We start from the raw sequence: 19,036 nt of genomic DNA on the forward strand, positions 1-19,036 counted from the left end.
TAAATTTCTAAAAGCCAGGTGGAAGTTAATCAAATGTATTTATGACTGAATCCTGAAACTCTTTTGGACTTACCAAAATATAGTAGTGATATTTGGGGAATAAGGAGTTAATTATATATAAGAAAACTTTTTTTATAAAGTATAATTCCTGCATAGAGCTACAGCTTCAATGGAAGACACAGTGTTTTGGACTTTTACCACACTTGTGTGGCAGCTTCAAATTATGAAATGTAGAGCAGCAAAAAACACAGCACATTCATTTTATGGTACAGAAGCAGATAATATGAACATAAAGGTCAGGAAATGAAAATAACAGATACACTAAAAATAAAAACATCACAACAGAAACGGGCTTTATTTCAACCAGACAGGTGAGTATTTCAATTAACATCAACTTCTTCAAGAATTGACGATATGGAAATTAAAGACGCTGCTCAGAATGCAGAGAAGGAAAGATTCGTCATGGAGCAATGTCCAGCCCTTACCAAATCCCCTTCAACAAAATGCTCAATTCCAAAAATGAATTCGTTCTAACTCATTAGATCTCATGGATTTCAATGATCACCCAAGATTCAGATTTGAAAGTTACCCATCAGTCCCAATGATGTCTTTTAAAAAGAAAAACTATACATAGAGATCAGTATCATAATTTTTTTAATTTTAGAAACGGAGATTGAAATAGTTTTTAGTTGAAAAGTCTCCAAATGAAAAGCTTCCTTATTATTTAAGATGACTTGCTACAAAGTTCCTAGGTATATACATGTACCAAAAAAAAAAGATATTACTACCTGACACCTCAAACGCGACTTCTCTTTAACCCTCACAATGTGAATAGTTCATCTACTGGGAGACGCTGTCCTAAACATTTTAATGTCCTGCACAAGGATTTGCTGCCATTGGTACTTTGTGCATGGCTGAGGACATTTCGTCATAGAATATTTCCATTTAATATAACCTAACATAAAATAAATCCGACAAGACACTGTGTATGACAAAATTGCATAATTTTCAACTTTTGCCAGACTCCTTGAATTCATTTACACTTTCAGAGTATCCCCTGCGAGGGCACTTTTGAGAGCTTTAGTCTCGTGTTTAACTTTGTATTGAGTTGGACAGCACCTTGATTAATATGAACAAATACAGCACAGGAAGGTCTGATGGGGAGGGGGAGTCATCTGAGGACAGAAACAGGGGCAAAGACTCTTTTTCCATAAGACATTCAAACAGAGAAAAACAAGACAATAAAAGGCAAACAGACAAACAAAATAGTGTTCACAGTAAAACATGCCAGATTGGTAGTTTCATTTGAAACCAAACAGCAAATCATGAAACGTCATGAAAAATATAAGTAAAGGTAAAATCTCCTAGAGTAATTACTAAACGAACTCAAAATTACCACACTGATCAGTAAACCCCAGAAGAAGTATAAACAACACTTACATTTCAGGTCCTTCTTTTAAACATAATATAACTTTACAAAGGTTAATGCATAAAATTGGTAGGTTTGGCCACACTGCACAAAATGGTGTTTTGTTTTTTTCTTCTTCTTAAAAATACAGTATACAGAAAAAACTCTTGTATTCCCCATTTTGAATCATAAACTCAAAACCCAAGAGTAAAAGATCAGCTAGAAGGATTTTAAATTATTTACAAATCCAGCAGGTGTGTCTTCCGTGGATGGCTTGGCTTTCGTCTCACGGCGGCTTTCACCTCCTCCAGCAGCGGTTCCCAGGTCTCTGTTCTCATGTAAGGCTGTTCCATCACCTAGGGCTCCTCTCTACTGGTCATCAGTCACTTTGAATAGTTCCAACAGTGCCCCAACAGCTCCAAAGTAACCCTACAAAAACAATGGGAAAGCAGTATGATTACCTCTGAACTTAGCCACAAATACCTATTGTTGTTAATAATCTTAGGATTGCTGCCCCCTAACGTTGTAAGAGAAATTTAAAACCTTAACTCTGCTATGAAACATGGTGAAGTAAATAATAATAATTACTAATAATAAAATGTATTGGATATTGGCTTATTATACATATTAAATAAGTTGATGTAAAATGTTTAGAAAAATGGCACGCAGTGTGTGTTACAGAGGGCTGTGTATTGTTAGTATTTCACTTTTCATTCTTGCCATGCCAACATTTTTATGATTACCCCCATTTCACAGATGAGAAATGGAAGGTAATCAAGTAAATAACCCTAGCAGGATCACATGACATGTGCCTGGGCTCACCCTCAAATCTATCTGACTTCAAAGCTGTAAGATCCCACTGCTTCCCTCAGTAGATCTTGGAAAGGCAGCTACATCAGCCCAGTTTCACTTTGCTCATCTGTGTAAAAAAAAAAAAAAAAAAAGCCCCATGTTTCTGTGAAAATGACAGAAACGGAAAAACGGAAACTTTTAGAGAAACTGATTTCCAAAAGGCAGGCGACTCCCACTCCTCTGGTGTATGCCTGACTCATCAGCTACTGCAGAAGCACGGGCCAAAATGCCAGAACGCTGTGTGCACGGCAGGATCTTTGCCTCTGCTGCCGGTCGCCAGCTAACGCTTATTGAGGGCTCGCTCGTTGTTCTAAGCACTTTGCATGGACGTAGTCCTTTAATCTGCACAGTAACTTTAGGAGACGCACCATTACACCCCACTTCACAAGAGCGAACAGAGATGGAGAGGTAGTCGCTGGCTAAGGTGTCCCCGTCACGCAGAGGCTGTGGTCTTCACTGCTCCGCTAGCCTGCTTTCTCTTAGGAAAAGCTCGCTAACACAAACTGCGCGACTGTGAGTGGCGCCACGTAAGGCAGGGCAGGAAAGCCCCCCCACCAGGCGGTGCTCCCCCAAAAGTCCTCTCTCCATAGGAAGGCCTGCCTAAGCCAGAGTGAACTTAAGAATGTAGAGAATTTTCCGATACCTAAACGGGGTTATAAAATCATCCCAGTTTCATTGGCTCTAGAGGCTTGCGTTATGCGTGATCCCCAGTAACAAACCAAAGCCATCGTGCACAGAGGCCGAGGGTTGTACAGAGTGACATGCATTTTTACGCAGACGAGTGGATTTCCCCAAAACGTTGGCTCGTGTTCCCTAGCTGACCACCAGTGTGGCTTTGTAGATAGATGGCTTTTAATCCCTGGTGGCTTCCAGGTTTGTTTTCTGCTTTAGTCCAAGAGAACCTGCACTCAGGGTTGCCAGATAAATGCTGGATAAAATAACTGCGTCCTGTATTTTTAATGGACAAATATGGCAACACTAGCTGGACTAGAACAGTGGTTTTCATTTTTAATTATTTTTAAAGCTGAGGTGATTTTTTCTTTTTCAGACAAAATCTATGTGGAAATCAATATATAAGCAGATAAAAAAGGGAGCTGCTCACCCTACCTAGTTTTGCTCAGTGGATGGAGCGTTGGCCTGCGGACTGAAGGGTCCCATGTTCAATTCTGATCAAGGGTACATGCCTGAGTTTGCAGGCTTGATCCCCAGTAGGGGGCGTGCAGGAGTCAGCCGATCAATGATTCTCATTATTGATGTTTCTATCTCTCTCTCCCTCTACCTTCTTCTCTGAAATCAATTAAAAAAAATTTTTTTTTGTTTGTTTTTTTGTTTTAAAGGGAGCTGCTCTATCCTGGGAAAGGGAAAGGGAAAATTCTGGGACTCCATTCCCATCACCCTCACCGCCCCCTCCAAAGTTATATCACTTCATACCTTAAGTGTGCTTTTTTTAAAAAAAAGAGGGGGATAAAAAACATTTTAAGGGGGGGGCTGGGGAGGGGGCTTCCTATAGCATTAATTTCAACCATTGGGCCTTAACTATTTAGTATTTAAGTTCCTTTTGTTTTATGCTCTTTTTTAAAAATATATATATTTCTTTATTGATTTCAGAGAGGAAGGGAGGAGAAAGAGATAGAAACATCAATGATGAGAGAGAATCATTGATCAGCTGCCTCCTGCACACCCCCTACTGGGGATCAAGCCCGAAACCCAGGCATATGCCCTCGGCTGGAATCGAACCTGGAACCCTTCAGTTCGCAGGCTGATGCTCTATCCACTGAGCCAAGCTGGCTAGGGCTGTTTTATGCTTTAATAGAAGCAAACTATGGGCTCAGCTCTAAAGAACTTACAAATGCATCAGCAAATTTTTCAAATAAATAATTCAGTTCAGCGAGCGAAATTTATACCAGTTCTCAGTATTTTTTCTGCAATATTCCCTTGGACTTAGGTACCTCCTGTGATAAATAGTTGCTCTTTAAAGTACTGAACTTCAGTGCTGTAGCAAGAGAGGAGTGCCCCTCACTCACTCTCAGAAATCTCTGGTTTGTACTAGTGTAGAAACTTGATGTAAGGGGCTCTGAATTAACTGCGGCTCTTCGTTTCCTCTGTAAACAGGCTGCTTATGTCCTGGTACACCAACCGCTCAAGGCCATGAAGCTACTCTCACTGGCCAAAGACTTGTTTTCTCACCAGCTGGCTATTTACTTACCAAAAGTCCGTTGTGTTTTTCCCACAAATTTGTTTATGACAGTTTGATTGTTGGTGTAATAATCTAATTTAACTATACACAAACGCAAATAATAAAAGGAGTATAAAATGGTCACTTCTATAAAAATCTAGTTAAATTGTTGAAAATGACTGGAAAAAGGCAGTTAATACTGAAAGGTGCTAAGTGAGTAAATCTTTTTTCTTTTTTAAAATATATTTTTATTTATTTCAGAGAGGAAGGGAGAGGGAGAGAAAGATAAACATCAATGATGAGAATCATTGATTGGCTGCCTCCTGCACACCACACTGGGGATCAAGCCCGCAACCCAGGCTGTGCCCCAACTGGTAATCTAACTGTGACCTACTGGTTCATAGGTCCATGCTCAACCACTGAGCCATGCTGGCTGGGCACTAAATGAGTAATTCTTAAAATTTCTCATCACAAGTTAAAATAATCTTTAAAAATGTGTGGTGATGAATGATAACTAAACTGGTAATATTTTGCAATTATACATATATCAAATCTTTATGCTTTATAGATAAAACTTATACGGTGATATATGTCAATTATATCTTAACAAAACTGGAACCAAAACAAAACAAAGGTCAAAAAAGCTAGTCACAAACATTGCTATTTAGGTGGGTGTCACATATGAAAGATGGAGGGGAAAATCTACAATTCTACAACCAAATTGCTTTATAAGTGTCTTTAACTTCTTGATCCACTTTAAAGAAACAAACCAGACATCAAAGGTGCATAATATAAAAGAACAGGATAATTACAGAGCTCCAATCAGCAGAACTCATGCTCAAAAATAGGCCTTGGTCTGACATAAAAAAATTGGTGCACAAAGGAACATGTATGCATTTCTCTTAAAATGGTTAAAGTAGGGAGATATTTTTTAAATGACTATGCATTTTAACTGATTTTTATTTTTATTAAACAACTACCAGTCCTGATTGTTGGATAAGAGAACTTCCATTTTGTATATTGTTCTTCATTATCCTCTGCATAAATACAAACGAAGGGACCCACTCATGCTATGTAAACCAAAAAACTTTCACATCGTATAATGAAGCCCATGCAAGCTCAACCTACCTCATGTTCCAAAAACAGAGCTTTCAGCTGTCCCTTGGACCAAAAATCCATGGCATACGCTAGCAGCTTCATGGAAACCATATTGATTCTGAGAAAATTCCCAACAAACACAACTCTGTCGATATTCTGAGGGGGGGAAAAGAAAAAACACACAGTTGAACCATGACATAAATAGGATTTAGCAAAAACCTAATGTTCCATACATCACTGTGATCCCAGAACCTCACAGAATACATTTTTATTAAAAATGGAATTATTCCAGCATTTCCAAGATGACTTTGAGCAGACCTCAAAGGAGAATCCACAAGAACAAGATGGTGAGATTTTGCTTGGACTAGGCAGAGACTGACATTGGGCTAATTTGCCGTCATGTTAGGTTGGCTTAAGTCTGATATGAAACCCAGCTGCCAACACTCATATATAAAATTGTAACTGGTGCTCAATTTCAGCTAAATTTGCTATTGCATTCCTTCAATCCTCCAAATTTCTGACCATAAAATATTATTATAAGCAACTCATACGTAAAATGGCCATGGCATGGGTTATTCATCTCATGTATTTGCTCAGTTCGCTCTGTGCCTAACACAGGGAATACAAAAAGAAACACTACTTACTACTTTTAGAATATCCTGTTTGGTCAACATGGGGGTTAAGAGATGGTAACAAAAAATACATTTATGTATTTTTGTTGTCATGGATACAGACTTGCATTCTGAACAACACACAGCACTGAGCTCGGCCTGTCTCCCATGCAGAGGCTGCTCACCCCTCACTCACTCGCAAAGCCAGTTGCTATGGTCACTCATATCAAAGGGAAGAGAGCTTGGAAGCTGGCATTATTTTCTGTTCAGTCTATGAAGAGTAACAGGGTCTGGGAACATCACCTTTTAACCGTCTCGAGTTTAAACCATGCATCTTCATTAACCCATTAACCACTGTGAGAAATTTCCATGAGTAGAGGGACGGGAGGTGGTATTAATAAATTTCCACAAATAAAAACTGTAGCCACAAACCACCCAGACTGAGAGGTGGCAAGGAACACTCAAAATAAGAAACTCAGATTAAAGAGGAATTTAATTAAATTTAGGAGTTTCACCTTCCCCCCAAACGAGGGAGTCAATCGCTTAAAACCCCAGTCCTGCTTTACTCAGGTAGAAAGCAGAAGGAATAGAAGCGGCATTAAAAGCTGATGGACATTCCCTGTTTCAAACAAATTTCAGGTGGGTGAGAGATATGTTAAATTTTAAAAAAGAGAAAGAAGCCCTAGATGGTTTGGCTTAGTGGATAGAGTGTTGGCCTGTGGACTAAAGGGTCCCAGGTTCAATTCCAGCCAAGGGCACATGCCCAGGTTGCAGGCACGATCCCCAGTAGGGAGCGTGCAGAAGGCAGCCGATCAATGATTCATTCTCATCATTGATGTTTCTATCTCTCTCCCCCTCTTCCTTTGTCTCTGAAATATATCACAATAAAAATAATGCTGAAGTAGTAAAGGTGTAATACCCATAATTCATGAAAAGACACATTTACTTTAAAAAAATCAAATATTTATTCTGGAGAAAAACATTACCATTAACTAACCCAAATGGAAAGCAATAATCAGAAAATATTTTTAGTACATATAACATAAAATGTATTACTTTCCTTCAGATTAATAAGAAAAGAAGACCAACCATCCACTAGAAAAATGTGTGAACAGTAATGAGTTCTCCTTCAGGGCTATTAAATAGATTTGTAAAATGCTCAGCCTCACATAATAAAATACAATTTTGAAACCAAAATAAGGTAGCATTTCTTTTCTTATCTATTACATTGGAAAAAAATAAAAAGATTTAATGACTCTCTGTGGAGAAACAAACTCTGCTGATGGGAAATTAATTAGAACCAACTCTATCTGTCAAAATTACAGTCAACACACTCTTGACTTGGCAATTTCCCTTCTAGGAATTGATCCTATAGTTATAATTCCATGTATGCAAAATGGTGTGTATGTGTATATGTAAAAAACAATTTTTTAATAGTGGCAAGGTCTAGAAAACCCTAAATATCATTATATCATTAGGGAAATGACCAAATCTAGAATAGCATATCTACATGTTAAGATGCTATATGGCCATTAATAAAATGAAGCAGCCCTAGCAGGTTTAGCTCAGTGGATAGAGCACCGGCCCGCAGACTGAATGGTCCCTGGTTTGATTCCAGAAAAGAGCATGTACCTCAGTTGTAGGCTTGATCCCTGTGCAGGAGGCACGCAATTGATGTGTCTCTCTCACATCTATGATTCTCTCTTGGTGTCTCTCGCCCTACACTCTCTCTAAAAATCAATGGAAAAATATCATCCAGTAAGGATTAAAACAAAAAAAATGAAGCAATTATAAATATATGAACCATCTCGCCGAAACCGGTTTGGCTCAGTGGATAGAGCGTCGGCCTGGGGACTGAAAGGTCCCAGGTTCGATTCCGGTCAAGGGCATGTACCTGGGTTGCGGGCACATCCCTAGTAGGAGATGTGCAGGAGGCAGCTGATTGATGTTTCTCTCTCATCGATGTTTCTAACTCTCTATCTCTCTCCCTTCCTCTCTGTAAAAAATCAATAAAACATATTTTTTTAAAAAATAATAAAATAAAATAAAATAAATATATGAACAATCTCAAGATGTATTATCATGTAAAAAAGCAAGAAGCAACATTTCCTGGAGTGTATATTGAAGTATGTAGGTTAGACTGATAATGTCTGGGGTTTGCTTTCTATTATTTTAGCACAAAAGAGAGGAAGAGGAAGAAAAGAGATAGGTGAAACATGTATGGCAAAGTCTTAACTGTTGGGACTGAGTTGGTGGCTACATGGAGGTTCTTTATTATTCCTCCCTCCTTTCTGTATCTTCACCAATTTTATACTGAAACGTGGATAAACAACTCAAGAAGGATGTAGAACAGTATGTACAAAGTGAATGGCATGGGCGTAGCATGTGATTCTATCTCAATAAAACTGTTGTTAAAAAAAGAATGTTATATGGAGCTTGCTACCTTTCAAAAGATATGTTTGTCCTATATTACATACAATATAGAGTTAAAAAAACACAAAACTAAACTAAACTAAAACAAATGGCTGCCTCTAGTGGGATTAACATTGAGGGTCAGTGTGGACATGGTGACACCCTTCCCCGAATACCCACCTGGTGTCTCAGAATTCTGTATTACGTGTTTGCATTATTGTCTCTTCAATAAAATGACTGAAAATACTTTAAGAGGATGGAAAATGTCATGGCTTTCCAATAACCACAGCAAAAGTAATTTAGATTTAGTGCATGTGGTTGAAATCAAATATTCTCCCATCAGTGACTCCGGGGAGCAAAACCATAACAGAAGAACTTGCATCGCTGCTCTCACGGGGCACGTGGTGTGTCCACAGGGAGCCTGCCCTGGCAGGACATCAGCTAGCAGAGCCCTTGCCTGAGGCTGTCGGCGATGCCTCTCATTCATTCAACTCCACAGAAACTTCTAAAACAGTTTCTCAGACGAGTGTGTGACACTTTCAAACAGCCTCTTTGGCTATGGTTTTAAAATAAACTGAAACTGAAATCAGAAGTTGAAAATAAAATCAGTTGTCCTCCCTCTAGTCTAGAGCGATTACGCTACCTGTGAAAAAACCTGCTGGCTCACTCAAGCTCTGAGGAAAGCAGGGGAAAGGGCATCCATTGCTCTCTTCCCATTGAATTGACCTTTGAGAGTCTATGAGTACAGCCAACTACACACAGATTGGTCTTAGGGCTTGTTTGGCTCCTTGGAAAAACTCTCTTTAAAGGTTAATATAAAAAAATTCTCTGTTCCAGTGAATCGCATGACCAAAGTGGACTTTGAAAAGGCATGACTCCCGAAAACATTCTTTCACCGGAATATCAGCTTTGCATTTAATATCCATCTGAAATGGGGACTCACAAAAAACCATGAACCTGACCAACAGGCCAGTGGCATATTCTACTCAATATGGTGAAAGGAGGGTGTCTCTTGTAACCCCAGAGATCAAAGGCAGGGCTGGCCCCTAACTGGCATAGAGGCAGCCTCACACCCTGGTTAACACTCCACTATTCAATAGGGATTAGAGGGGGTTTCTGCAGTACTTGTAATGTTCTATTTTTTAACCTGAGTGGTGACTGTACAGGTGTGTGTGTGTGATAATTCAACAGGCTATACACTTATAATTTAAACCTGCTTCTGCATGTATGTCATATTTATTAAAAATCATATTTTAGACCGAGCCAGTTTGACTCAGTGGGTAGAGCATCGACCTGTGAACCAAAGGGTCCCAAGTTTGATACTGGTCAAGGGAGTGTACCTTGGTTGCAGGCTCCTCCCTGGCCCAGGCCCTGGTCAGGGCTCGTGCAGGAGGCAACCAATCGATGTGTTTCTCTCACACCGATATTTCTCTCTGTCATTCCCTCTCTCTTCCACTCTCTCTAAAAAATCAATCGAAAAATATCCTCGGGTGAGGATTAAAAAAAAATAAAAATTATACTTTAAGAAACTCTATTACTGATGCTACTGTGATTATTTAATACTTCCCCTATTACCTGCAACCCCCCTTTCTTGTTCTTCCTAACACTGCTCAGTAAGAGCCAGTCCACTTTACACATCTTACATTTCAGAAAAAGGGTTCCTTATTTTTCCCCAAAGGAAATTTACAATATTTTGTACATTTTGTCTGTGACCAGCTCTACCTCTTCCTGTGCCTGGGGTTCTGGCTGGCCTTAGCTGTAGCAAGCTCTCTGTGCTTTGATAGCCCTGTACAATGCTGCTTGAACTCCATGCCACAAGGCAACACTGTAAAGAAGCTGAAAGCAGAGAGAATATCAAATATTGCAAGTGGAACGCTTTACCCACGAATATTTGCAAGGGTGCACAGAGCTTTTCCTCACACTTCAGTAGGTACATGGTACTAATGATGGTAGAGAGGCTAAGGCATGGTTTGTCATTTTACCATGTTTCTCCCATGGATGGTTTTGTTATCATCCAATGCCTACTTAAAAATAAAACACATATTCTTTTGTCCTCCCCCCCTCCCCCAACATATACCCTTCTAGTTCTACAAGGTGTGACTACAACAAAGGACAGGTTTCTCAAAGACTGTAATTTGTAAGGGTCAAGAGTCATTGCACTGCCAAAGGTGATGTATATGAATGACACATGGCTTTCCCCAGGTGAAGGCCTTACCTCATTCAGTGCACACATCCGAGCAATGGAACCAATGTTGTTGGTGATGGTGACCAGCGTGGCTCGGGCGAGGTCTTCCTTGCTGATGGACTCTCGCTTTTCTTTACTCATCATGTTGCCAAAGCTACGTTGGAAATATTAGCGAGAGTGTTCAAAATCATCCTCAGGCAGACCCCATGCTTCCACCAAAGTACTGTGGCAAGCTGTATGAATAACTTTGCTCAAACTCAAATGACCTGATTTCGCTGCCATGGTTTACAAGCAGACAAGATTACAATATGAATGGTTGGCTGCCCTTTTCTCAATAGGAACAAAATAGCATGGCTATTAATGGGGGGGATTTTTTTTTTTTTTATGCCTCTAGATATCTGGACAAGAATGAAACAGGAAACTGTTGCCATTTTCCAGAACCTTCTTTCAAAGCTGCCCTATTTTAAGCACAAGCATCAAGAGCTAAACATCTTGGTGCATCATGACGGGCAGGAGATCAAATCTGAACTCCAATCCCATAGGTAGTTGCACCTGGTGGGTTAAAATATTTAAAATTAACTAAATGAATAGCCGGGGTGGAGAGGTTGCCTTGTGTTTAATCATGACTGTCCCTAGCCACTTCGTCTCTACCTTGATGCTACAGCAGATCCTTGAAGGCCAAATCGCTCATAGTCTCCTCCGTAAATGTCCTTCACCAGCTTATCAACATTGGTGCTGTCGCCTTTAGCTGCCATTTCCATAGCTTCTTCAAAGGTCTCACAACCAGTCAGCAAGCAACATAGACCTAGGAATGTTCCACCTCCAAGACTGAAGGAACAATAATGTTTATTTTTAAATTTTACTTAAAGATATGCCCATCCAACTCCCCAACGACATCAAGACCACTAATATAGGTTAATAAAAACAGAAGAAAAACAAAGAGGCACTTGCATGAAAGTGCTAGGGTACAAAAGAGCTTTAGGGTGGACTGAATTAAAAAAGAGGAAAAGAAACATCAAGGGAAACTTGTCCCTGAGTTCAAGAGCAAAACCAGAGGAATTCTCACTGATTTCTGTTGTGAGACCTTCACCTTAGCCACTAATGTCTCAGTCTCCCCACCTATAAAAGGAAGCCAAATCGATTGCTTTTATTTGGGTGGTCTGAAAGTAGTAGATAACTAGCAGAGAAATAATGGAGCCAAACTCTGGTGGCAAATATGAGCTGGTACTCAGGCAGGAACAGCCAGCCCCAAAGCTGTACCTTTCACCTGACCTCGCTTGACTCTAGCTGAGATCATCTCATGTAACCTCCTTGGAAATTTCTGAAAGGAAGCCACTAGTTGATCTCATATTATATTTGTTTCTAGGAGACTCTGGAAAAAGTTTTTAATATTTTACTTACCACCAAGAGTCAAAACTAGTTTTAAAAAAAGGGGGGTGGGGGGGGGGGGAGGGCACAAAATGGTTCCAAAGCTCAAACTATGTGCTAAAATAGTGTGTTAATAACAAAGTTACCTGAGGGAAAAAACAGCAGATTCAAAGTAGAGCTGACTAGTGAACTCCAGGTAGCACAAGGAGCACTGACATGGCCGTGAGCATTACTCCCTGTTCACCTCACAGAATGCTAAAGGTGAAGAGTTAATTGCTCACATCAATTTGTTCTGAAGCTCCAAGAGCTGTTAGCCCTGGAAACCCCTTATGTGTTTGGATACTAGCTTCTAAAAGAAAATTCAGGTTGAGATTAAGGTTATTTCTAACTTAAATTTGAAATAAGAAAACTTAGGGTACTGTAAATTTGCTGTCCATAACTACTAACCAGGAGGTATCAGACTGTAGATAGGCACTTTAAATCACAGCTAACGCAAACTGTATGTAGTATTTTATAACTACTGATTCTTAGAAAAATACATACTGGATGAAAATTAAGGGTCCTCATGGAAAAGCGGTAGCTAGGCACCAGCAGTGGCAGCTATCCAACTGTAGGTGCAGTGCCATCAGGATATAAAGAGCTCCGTGGACACTGTTGCCTTGACAACCCAGTCACAGTGGAAATTTTGGATTTCCTCTGAGAAAGTTTACCTTCATTTACATTTAACATGGCGGGTTATGCTCTGGTGTCAGTTTCAGTCTAACCTGCAAAGCTACTACTGTGTTTTAATGGGAACACTGCTTTTTTGGTTGTTTTGTTTTGTTTTGGGGGTTTTTTGCTTGCCCGATGGATTTGTCTTGTTTTCTCTCTGCATAATTAAGTGTTTGCTCCTATTTCTTTTTAGCTTTATCTTTCCTCGATACAACCTTTCTTTGAACATCAGAGACTGGTACTCATCAAGGCATTCAACAACCTACTCCAAACATAGGCAACTGAAGTTACTGGCTGACTTAGAAAGAAGGCAACTCATCAACTGATGTTGTCGGTGTGAGTGAAAGAGAACAAGGGCTTGGTATGACTGGGAAATGACAGGCGACTCCAGACAAGACTCGGAGCTGAATGGGGAAGCGAGCATGCGTTTGCACAGCTGGCACACTGCAGAGAGCAGGGGAGAATGCACAGTCGTAGAAGAGCACTTTATTAATATCCCCAGCCTGCTAAACGTTACTTAATCAAGTGATTCTCTTGTTCATAGTGACACATCTGGTTGTTTCGGCAGGCACACAAGACTCTCAGCAAAGGATAGACAAAAACATATCACTAGAAACAGCTGTTGATTTTTTTAAAAAAACAAAAACAAAAACAAGCAACCTTGAAAGTAAGAGATTTTAGGGAAAAGTAGAAGAAACCTTCAATTACCGAGTGCTTGTGCTCTTAAAATAGATTCCAGAATAATGAGATAAGCGGCACTACAACTTTCACAGAAGTTTCAAAATTCTTTACATTCCTCTTTTAATAGGCCACAAATTCTAACAATGTCAATTGTAAAGTCCTGCGGTTTTGGCTTGTCACTGACTCTAATAGTAAAATTGGAATGTGTCGATAGAAAAAAACACACTGGCTACCTAATTGAAGATGCATTAGACTGCACAGAACACTGAAGCAAACCATTAGAAAGCATATTTAAAATAAAACTGTTATTCTGTAATGACGTGACTTCCTAAAAATAAAAATGCTTAATGAGGAAATAGGATAGTAAAGCAACCTGGAATTACAGCTATGGGCTCACAACATTTGCTTAGATCAATGACTGCCAAAATCTGTTCCACACACTGATGGTCACTGCTGACCACAACTGTTTTATATCAGTGGCTTCCTAACTGGGATCAAAAGAAAACATTGGTATAACAACTCTGGTTGGACAAGAAGGATCTGAGGCCCAGACTGGTGTCTCATTCGCCTGCCCTACCTGTGGCAGCCCCTGGGAGGGCTGTTTATTAACATTCATTCTCCTGTAGCCATTCCCACAATGACTGGTTAGAGAGAGCTTGTAGCTAAGCTTGGACATCCAGGCGGGATTTGCTGATGATTGCAAAGCGCTGGTCATTAATGGAGCATTTACCAGTAACTGAAATTTACAGGCATTATTACACATGGACTAGAAGGCAGGCACCACCATTACTTCATTAGTAGCTATTCAAGAAGATGACCCCCAAGTCCCTGGATGTCCCAAGTTTGAGAAAGTTTACCTGTAATTCATGAATTTAAGTGTTAATCAACAATATTTTATAAATATCTCTAATTGTGGAGAATGTTTAGCTTGTTGTTACCTTAGGAGTCAACAACTCCTGGGAGGAAGTCTGTAGTTTCTTAAGAATTGTGCCTTTGTCAGAAAATCACTCTGAGGTAAAACCAGCTCAGCTGAAATATTCATTTGCCTCTAATGGGCCTGACAGTCCTACTGAGGCCCTGGGGTCAGTGTGATTATTGTGGAGGCAGGAAGGCTTAGTTCTGTATTCTCAGCTAGAAAATGTATGCCTAGTGGCAACTAACTTACACACCAAAACCTATGTTCTGGACACAAGCAGAATTCAGTCAGAACCTGTATGTACTAGTGTGTGTGTGTGTGTGTGTGTGTGTGCATGTGCACGTGTGTGTAAGCCAGGGTTTCTCAACACCAGCACTACTGATTTTTAGGGTGTAGTACTTTTTTCTTTTTTGTTGTAGGGAGCCCCCTAACCCCTAGCTACTAGTTGCCAGTAGTATCCCACCTCCAGTTGGGAAAACTAAAAAAAAAGCCTCTAGAAATTGCCAAGATGCCCTCGGGGCATTAATCTTCCTTTCCCCAATGAGAACCACTGATTTTTATAGATCCATCACAAGTCATGGAAATGGTGTAGAAAGCAGTGCTCTCATCCTAATGGGTGAATAATACTGCAGAACTCCAGTACTGGAAAAGCCTGTACAAACTCTCTAAGAAACAACCCCCTTCACGGTACAAATGAGGATAACCGAGGCCCAGAGAAGTTACACGCTATCTTCATCCATCAAAAACAATGGTTTCAATATCACGTCCCAAACCATATTTCATACAGCACTCGTTCCTTAAGTTGTTCCTCCAAAAATGGGTTCTGTGGTCCAATAAGTTGGAGCAACATTCATACCAAATTCTTCTCTTAGAAGAAAAACCTTATTTAATTTTGTTTCTGCCAGGATCTCAGGTTTCTGACCCCAGATCCTTTTCCCAGGTTGAATTCCCATTAAGAAGAAGCTGAGCCCTAGCTGGTTTGGCTCAGTGGACAGGGGATCGGCCTGTGGACTGAAGGGTCCCGTGTTCGATTCTGGTCAAGGGCACATGCCTGGGTTGCAGGCTCGATCCCCGCAGGGGGCATACAGGAGGCAGCCAATCAATGACTCTCTCTCATCATTGATGCTTCCATCTCTCCCTCTCCCTTCCTCTCTGAAATTTACATATATATATATATATATATATATATATATATATATATGAAGGCTGAGCCATCTGCCCTTGGGTATGTAAGCTGTATGCACTGAAAAACAAGGCACTCTACCCAACTGTGGTGACAGGGCTGCTTTCCTGTCTATTACATTCCAAAATTCCCTGCGAGGTATGCCGACTAATCCAGTTTTCGGCTGGAGCATGTACCTGAGGGTAACAGACATTCCTTATAATCCAGTTGGGTTTACTGGTTGCAATGACCTATTATTTCAAGCAATTCATCCCAAGCTAGGCACCAAGGTGGTTCCACAAGATGGTGTATGACCCTTCTTCCCTCAACCTGATCAGTTTCCAACAGGACAAGGACTGTGTTTTATTACCTTTATATAAATCACCCTCATAATGTACCCAATAAACCCTTTTTGGTTGACAGAGGGTAAGAACTTTCTTTTGAAGATGTATTCACTGTAAATAATGTTTTTAAAAATTGGTCTTCAAGGAAGAGACCTGGGTTTAAGTATAAAAAGGTTTACTAGTGACACCACATTTACCTGGTCCCTGTAACTCTTTTATAGTTGTCCTTGGAGTACACTGCTAGGATGCTGACCCCTGAGCCCATGTTCACCAGCAGCATAGGGTACGGGTTATCAAGGCAGTACGGCTTTTTTTGACACAATTCAGGATTTGTGGGATTTTCAAAATAGTAACATTCTGGCTTGCCATTGAAGCCGACGGAGTCGACGTAGAGCAGGCCCTGAATCAGACAATCCAGTTCGTCCAGTTTATGGAGCTGCAGGTCTGCGATCTAAAAGAGAACAAAATCTTGTGATAAAGGCTGCCATGGCCTTAGGGGAGGTGCCAGAGACATTTAGGGGGACTTAAAATGTGTCACTGAAACACCAAGTTGTAAATCTTGATGATCAGTAGCCTTGGCCAGACTTCAGACTTCCTCTCTGCCCGCAGTTCGCGCTGAGGGGAGGTAGCTTGACTGGCTGCTAGAAAAGCATCTCGCTACTGTGTAGTGTGGGTTGAAGGGTGGCCCCTGAAAGATAATGCCCATGTCCTAATTCTCAGAACCTGTGAATGTTACCCTATATGGAAGAGGGGGCTTTTTGCAGATGTTATTAAGTTAAGGATGTTGCATCCTGGGTTATCTAATGGGACTCCAATGAGACACTCAGGAAAGGTCTGATAGACACCGAGAAGGCCTTGCCAAGATGAAGAGATTGGAGAGTTGCACCACAAGCCACGGAAAGCCAGCAGCCACCAGGAGCTGAAAGAGGCAAGGAATGGCATCTGTCCCAAAGCCTCTGCAGGAAGTGTGGTCCTGTCAATCAGCCCCTGGATTCATTCGGGCCACCAGAACTACAACTGAATAGATTCCTGTTGTCTGAAGACACTAAGGTGGTGGTGACTTGTTACCGCAGCCACAGGAAACAAGTAGAGCATACCACTGAGATAGGAGCTCTCCCCCAAGGTGAAGAGGGTGAGAATGTTCTAAAAGCAGCAAGAATCCTACACTTCATTGGCAGGACTTGAGGTCCCGAGGATGGCACGCTGAGCCTGGAAGTGGGGGACAATCTCCTGAGCCCACAAAGTCCAATTCCCATTTTCTCAGGCCTGGCTTTACAGGTAGGCAGACCTGGCTTTGAATTCTGAGTCTCATACTTAACTCCTGAAGCCTCATCTCCTCATCTGTAAAATGAGGATAGTAACACCCAATGCATAGAGTTGTTGTGAAGATTACATGATAATAATATATGAAAAACGCTTGCACGGGGCTTGGCATACACAAGGGACTCAACAAATATGGGCTCTTTTATTAATAGCTGGTGCGGCCTCAGAGTCCTTTCATGCTCTTATGAGACAAACACTCCTATTCTCCTAGGACAGTGGTCAGCAAACCATGGCTCACGAGCCACATGTGGCTCTTTGGCCCCTTGAGTGTGGCTCTTCCACAAAATACCACGTGCGGGCGCGCACGTACAGTGTGAAGTTGACTTAAAACTTTAAGTAAAGTTTATCAAGGTAATTTTAGGGAACGTTGTAGAGTGAAAGAAGATGTAGTGTCGAGGATTGAGAAAGGTATGTTGAGATGGTTTGGACATATAGAGAGGATGAACGAAAGGAGATAGACGAAACAAGTATACAAGATGAGTGTGGATGGGAGGGTTGGAAGGGGTCGACCTCAGCGAGCATACCTCAATCAGATTGAGGATGTTTGTTTGTTTGTTTGTTTTTTAATATATTTTATTGACGTTTTACAGAGAGAAAGGAAGAGGAATAGAGAGTTAGAAACATCGATGAAAGAGAAACATCGACCAACTGCCTCCTGCATACCCCCCACTGGGGATGTGCCCACAACCAAGGAACATGCCCTCGACCGGAATCGAACCTGGGACCCTTCAGTCTGCAGGCTGATGCTCCATCCACTGAGCCAAACTGGCTAGGGCAAGGACGTTTTTAGCAAAGGCCAGCTTAGGAGTACCCTAATTAAGTTAATAACAATATACCTACTTATATAGTTTAAGTTTAAAAAATTTGGCTCTCAAAAGAAATTTCAATCGTTGTACTGTTGATATTTGGCTCTATTGACTAATGAGTTTGCCGACCACTGCCCTAGGTACAGAGGGAAAAAAGTAAAGGGAAATGATTTGTTTGGCCAGGAGCAAGTGGCCACTTTGCATCCTCAAAGTTTAACTCATTCTCTTTATTATTACTGGTCCTGAGGTCTGGGTTGATGATAATTTTCCATGACCAAAAAGAAAAAAAAGAAAAAAATCTAGCAATCACCAACCTGAAACTGAACCAATTAATGAAGAAAATTTATACAGTCTAAATTAAATGTTTTTTAAAACCTATTTAAGAAAGTAATAACTGGTATTTATCATTTACTACATGCCAAGCACCTGTACTAGATCATCTAATTCTCACGAAACCCTACAACTAGGTACTATTATCATTATTCTATGGTTAAGGCTCATAGAGCTTAATAACTTTCCCTACGTGATACAACTTGCAAATATCTCCCACAGCTTTGCTGTCTTCTCTCATCTTCATTCTTTTTTAATATATATATATATAGATCATAGATCTATATATATATATTAAAGATATATCATAGATCTTTCTATTTCTCTCTCCCTCTCCTTTCCTCTCTGAAATCAATAAAAAATGTATTCAAAAAAAACAAAAAAACAATAAGTTTAATGAACAACATAAACTGATGAACAAAAATAGAACCAGAGTCATAGAAGCATCGAACAGACTGTCCAAACTATGAGGGAAGGCGGGAGTAAGAGATCAACCAAAGAACTTGGTTGCTCGTATGCATGCATATGAGCATAACCAATGGACACAGACAGGAGGGGGGTGAGGGCATATGCTGGGGGTGGTTAAGGAGAGGTCTATGGGGGGAAAAGAAGACTTATGTAATGCTTTAAACAATAAAGATTTTAAAAATAAA

General features: G+C 40.5%; 1 protein-coding gene across 1 annotated transcript in view; it reads right to left on the reverse strand.

Annotated features, from left to right (window-relative positions):
* Positions 1–333: 333 nt before the first annotated feature.
* Positions 334–19,036, reverse strand: part of PANK1 (pantothenate kinase 1) — a gene marked incomplete at its 5' end in the record, with an annotated part of 50,041 nt that continues 31,338 nt past the window's right edge. Inside the window, 5 exons of the mRNA XM_081104308.1 lie at positions 334–1,837; positions 5,565–5,690; positions 10,773–10,896; positions 11,394–11,570; positions 16,122–16,375. Coding sequence (XP_080960434.1) covers positions 1,778–1,837; positions 5,565–5,690; positions 10,773–10,896; positions 11,394–11,570; positions 16,122–16,375 — 741 coding nt within the window. The 3' untranslated portion in view covers positions 334–1,777. The remainder of the gene's footprint in view (positions 1,838–5,564; positions 5,691–10,772; positions 10,897–11,393; positions 11,571–16,121; positions 16,376–19,036) is intronic.

The sequence above is a fragment of the Myotis nattereri genome (assembly GCF_964212035.1).
Source record: "Myotis nattereri genome assembly, chromosome: 13".
Lineage (NCBI taxonomy): Eukaryota > Metazoa > Chordata > Mammalia > Chiroptera > Vespertilionidae > Myotis > Myotis nattereri.